General features: G+C 33.9%; 1 protein-coding gene across 1 annotated transcript in view; it reads right to left on the bottom strand.

Annotated features, from left to right (window-relative positions):
• Window positions 1-5,086, bottom strand: part of LOC107654428 (membrane metallo-endopeptidase-like 1) — a 28,509-nt gene that overhangs the window by 12,439 nt on the left and 10,984 nt on the right. The window contains exons 8-12 of the mRNA XM_016441476.1: window positions 3,786-3,904; window positions 2,935-3,000; window positions 2,710-2,844; window positions 2,511-2,600; window positions 799-935 (exon numbers count right to left, since the gene is read on the bottom strand). Coding sequence (XP_016296962.1) covers window positions 799-935; window positions 2,511-2,600; window positions 2,710-2,844; window positions 2,935-3,000; window positions 3,786-3,904 — 547 coding nt within the window. The remainder of the gene's footprint in view (window positions 1-798; window positions 936-2,510; window positions 2,601-2,709; window positions 2,845-2,934; window positions 3,001-3,785; window positions 3,905-5,086) is intronic.

Raw genomic sequence — 5,086 nt, forward strand, 5'->3', positions numbered from 1 at the left:
GTTGTGTCTAAAACTAAAACTGAAATAAAAATGAATAAAAACTAAATGGAAATATTTTTAAAGAATGAATAAAAATAACAGAAAAACAACAAAATGAGAGAGTATTTAAGACTATATTTTATATATATATATATATATATATATATGATTAAATAATAAATTAATAAATATTATGATAGCTTGCATACAATTTAAGGATGCAATGTTTGGACCAGAGCGTCTTCCATACATAAATCTAAATGTATATTAAAGTGTAGGAAGTGTAAGAAAATTAATAAATAAGATCTTTTTAATAAGTCAGGTGTGTCTCCTAGACAGCAACTGAAATAAAATGTAAAAAGTATATAAATGTATATAAACACAAAAACACAGAGCAAAATTACTTAAATCACAAACTAAAATTAAAATATACAAATTTAAACTAATAAAAAAATGTAATAAATACTATAATAGCTTGAATGCAAGTAGCTTTGGATAAAAGCATCTGCCAAATACATAAATGTAAATGCATATGAATAGTGTAGGCGGGGGGATCTAAATGAGATCTCTTTAACAAGTCAGTTGTGTCTCCTGACAGCAATAAGATTAAATAGAGCGCGGGTGGAATTGGAAGAAATCTCAACAATATCTTAACCTGTGTTCAAATACTTGCAACTTAAATCTCAATATAAACTCAAATATTCATTCAATATCAAATTGTCTACTCTTATGCTCTTATTATTATTACTATTGACATGACAATGAAGAATTAACTGACATTTTTCATGTGTCAAAGAGTTACGTGATCTAAAACATCACCTGTGACTGTGCTTGGAAAGAACATCGCTGAGCTTCTCCAGATAAGGTGAGCAGTACACAACTATAGGTTCATCCGGTTGCACCATTACTGACACGCTAGACATGATACCCTGGACATAGCGCGTCCAATTAAAGCTCTGAAATTTCATAAAGAGATACAAAAGAAGTGAGTGTACTCTAAAAACAAGAAAATCACAATCTTATATCAACAGTCAGTGACCATCATTCGGACAAGTAGAGTGTTCCTCTGTCAACATCCTTGTTCACACAGGAATCAGTACGAAACACTGAGAGAAAAAATAGTGCACAAAAATAAACAAGAAAAAACATGACTGAATTTGACATTACTTTTTCATTTTGGTTTCTAAAGACTGACTGGAAATCGTGACATTAATCACAATAATTTTGTTCTATTAACAGTCATCGTTTCCCTTCAGATTTCAGATTTTTTAAAAAGAAATTATTCATTTTATTTATCAAGGATGCATTAAACTGATCAAAAGTGACAGTGAAGACATTTATATTAACTAACAAAAATTTGGAAAAAAATGATCATGGATTCTACAACAATATTAGGCTGCACAACTGTTTTTTAACATTGATAATACATGTTTCTCGCAAGTCAGCATATTAGAATGGTTTCTGAAGGATCATGTGCCACTGAGGACTGGAATAATGATGCTTTGCATCACAGGAATAAATTACTTTTTACAATATATTCACATAGAAAACAGCTATTTTGAATTGAAATAAGTAGTAGTCGACCGATATATCGCCAAGGCCGATATATCGGCCGATATTTGGCATTTTTCAAATATCGGCATCGGCCGATAAGTTTTTCTGTTTGGTCGATGTGTTCGTGGCAGGACTTTTATTTTGATGGCGCCGAGAACGGCAGCGCCTGAGCACACAGTGCTCACATTCTCCTTCTTGTTCGCTGTCGTCGTTAACAGTTTGGATAGAAGTCTGTCTAATAATCAGATAGAAAGGTTAAACAAAGGAATTAAAATGTATACAAAGTATTATATTATTAGTAATAGAAAGGATGCACGATCGTAAACTCGTGATTTCAAATTATGCTGCGCTTTATGCATTTACCCACTGTCATATTACTGTAATTTTCACTGTGTGCTGTATGTAAAATGAGTGTTACCTTGGCTTTATTTGAAAAAATATGATTCTCAATGCACACAAACTTCCCAGAACACTGTTGGTTACAGTGTTTACTTCCTTTTTAATTTGATTTTTATTAAATATTTATTTATTTGTGAAAAATACTTTGACATCTAAAGTTTAACTATGTTTATTTTACACATTTATTTTTTAATCCATTTTCAAATGATTTCAAATTTCTTGAATATTAATTAAAATAAATAAAATTATATCGGCTTTATATCGGCCATCGGCCACCCTGCTTTCCAAGATATCGGCATCGGCTGTCAAAAAACATATCGGTCGACCACTAGAAAAAATATTACACAGTGTTACTGTTTTTACTGTATTTTTGATCAAATAAATGCATCCTTGGTGACCATAAAGAGACTCCAAAACATTTAAAAAAAATCTTATCAAGACCTCAAACTTTTGAACAGTAGTGTATCTCTACCAGCTTTTCTGATGCAGTTTTCATTGACTACACTAAAGTCTGATGGGGACGAAGTGCAAAAGTAAAAATATTCCATTGAGAACCCCATATTGCCTTCTGCACTTACATTGAGGTTGAAAGTTTGCTGCACTTCTCTCATTGTCATTTTGTTGTACAGCACAGTGATGTCATTGCGCTCTTCTGCAGGTGAGGTAGCCTGTTGAAGCACAGAGCTGACACTCACATGACTTATGCATGACATTTAGAGTATCAGAAGCATTTCAGAAAGTTGGTTGTTGTGTTTTGCTTTCTCCAGTTCAACTCACGTTCGCGATGTCTGTCTCCAGCTCCAGCACTTGAGTCATGTCCTCCCACACACGCTCTTCATCTTGAGTCAAGTTCCTGTCTTCTCGTGCAATCCTTGCTATGGAAACCATGAACTCCAGGTACGCCTCGCGCACCTGCCCACAGACATACATGACACATGATTCATGTGATTATAACGATAGCATTAAGGGAGAGAACGCATCTCACAAAATGACATAACATGCCTTCTTATAATTCCCATCGCTGAGGTAATAATCTCTTGAAGGCATTCCTAGAGCTGGTTGGTCAACCTGTGAAAACAAACGGATGTAGTTTAATGACAAAGCCAATTTGTTATCTGAATTGCTGCTTGATTACAGTATGCATGAGATCATCCAATAGTGGAACGTTCGTAATTAATCCAATTAAAAATCACATTCAGTTTTATTAGCTCATGCTCCAAATGGCATTTTAATCAGGGGCTAGGTCAAATAAACTGCAATTAGCTTCTGTGTATTTTAAAGATGATGTGCCACTAAAACCAAACTGACAACTCATAACATCAACTTGGTATTTCTATTGTACATATTCAAAAATATATGGTATACATGGTAATTCATGGTACTACCATACCCAGCAAAAAAAAATAAAATTTTAAATGTTGTACGAACATTTTGCTAATGTTCCTTATTAAGTTTTTTTGAATGTTCTCTGAATCTTTTTTTTTTTTTTAATGTTTTAAAAATGTTTGTTTTTCCCTTTGGTTTTATGTTAATGTTATAGAAACATTCCAATTTATCATTTTCCAAACATTATGAGAATGTTTCTTTTGAATGTTCTCTGAACATTCTGAAACAAGTACTGTAGTTACATTTAAAAAATGTTAAATGAATGTTTGAATAAACATTCTATTAATGTTACTGGAGAACATTTGTTCAACTTTGCCAGAACGTTTCTGTGACTTTCTGTGAATGTTCCCTGTTTGCTAGGAAATAAATATCCAGAAAACATAAAATTACCATCTACGTTTTCCATACTATGGCATTTGTATTAGTCATACAAAAGAATAAACTATACAGTATATTCATTAACTTACATGGATAATGTAGCGGCTGGAGTCTCGATCATCTGGCCACACAAACATCTCCAGCACGGCCTTCTTATTGTACCGAGCGTTCAGAACAGCCAGTGTGTCCTCCAGGCTCCACGCTTGCTCTGTGAGATCAGAGTTTTGTGGTTTTTAGTCCGTCTGTTCGCTTTGAGGCAATATATATCTTATACATCTAAGCGTGCTCCCAAAAACTTTGCACAGATACTTGATTAATATCAGTGGTGGACGAAGTACACAAATCAAGCACTTGAGTAAAAGTACAGATCCGTATAAAATATTAATCCAGTAAAAGTACTCCGTTTTCAATTTTACTCGAGTGAAAGTACAAAAGTACTTGATTTTTTATGTACTTAAGTAAAAAGTACCGATAGATGAATGTTTATTTTGCTTATTAGTTTTATATAGGCTACTTTTATCATTTAATTTTATATTAGCATATATTTTTTATAATCCTACTGCTCAAAATACCTTGGATTTTCCCAAAATAACCAATAATGTCTGCATTCAAGCATTTCAGTGGGCTTAAACAGATCATCATTTACAGCAGCTTTAGTTCACAAACAACTGACAGCTTTGACCTAAATATGATTTTCAGTTACAATAATTAAGCCTAAAATTCGACATTAGTATCTTTATTTTTAACAGCATCAGACGCACGCGCGCTCACAACATCTCCCGGTTCTTACTTGTGAATTCTGTTCACTGGAGACTCGCACTAAACGGTTCATTTGAATCAGTGAGTTGTCGACTCGAGAACAGCTGCAATCGGATCATTCCAATTCGTGAATGAATCGTTTGGTGCGATTTGCGAACCGATTTAACGGGTTCATTGAAAAGAATCAGTTCGTTCATGAATCAGACACCGCTTCTGCGTCTCGGAGCACGTGATATATTATAAGGAGTAACGATAAGTTTTATGAAATGTAGTGAAAAAGTACGATCTTATGCTTTGGAATGTAGTGAAGTAAAATTTACTAAAAAAAAAACCTTTTCAGATACTTGAAAAATGTACTTAAGTACAGTAACGAAGTAAAACTAATTCGTTACTGTCCACCACTGATTAATATGTTCTGTTTTTCCTCTATTATCAGCGGGTTTCAAACTGTGGTGGGACACGTAAGATGTGAGAGTGGTGCTGTGTTTCAGAAATTTGGAACATTTCAGAAATATGGAAAATATATGTTCTCAAATACAACGTCTCAGGTTACTTATGTAACCATGGTTCTCTGAGTAGGGAACGAGACACTGCGTCCTCTAGGGGTCGCTATGGGGAACGCCTCGTCGTG

Source organism: Sinocyclocheilus anshuiensis, unplaced genomic scaffold (genome assembly GCF_001515605.1).
Source record: "Sinocyclocheilus anshuiensis isolate Anshui unplaced genomic scaffold, SAMN03320099.WGS_v1.1 scaffold527, whole genome shotgun sequence".
Taxonomy (NCBI): Eukaryota; Metazoa; Chordata; class Actinopteri; order Cypriniformes; family Cyprinidae; genus Sinocyclocheilus; species Sinocyclocheilus anshuiensis.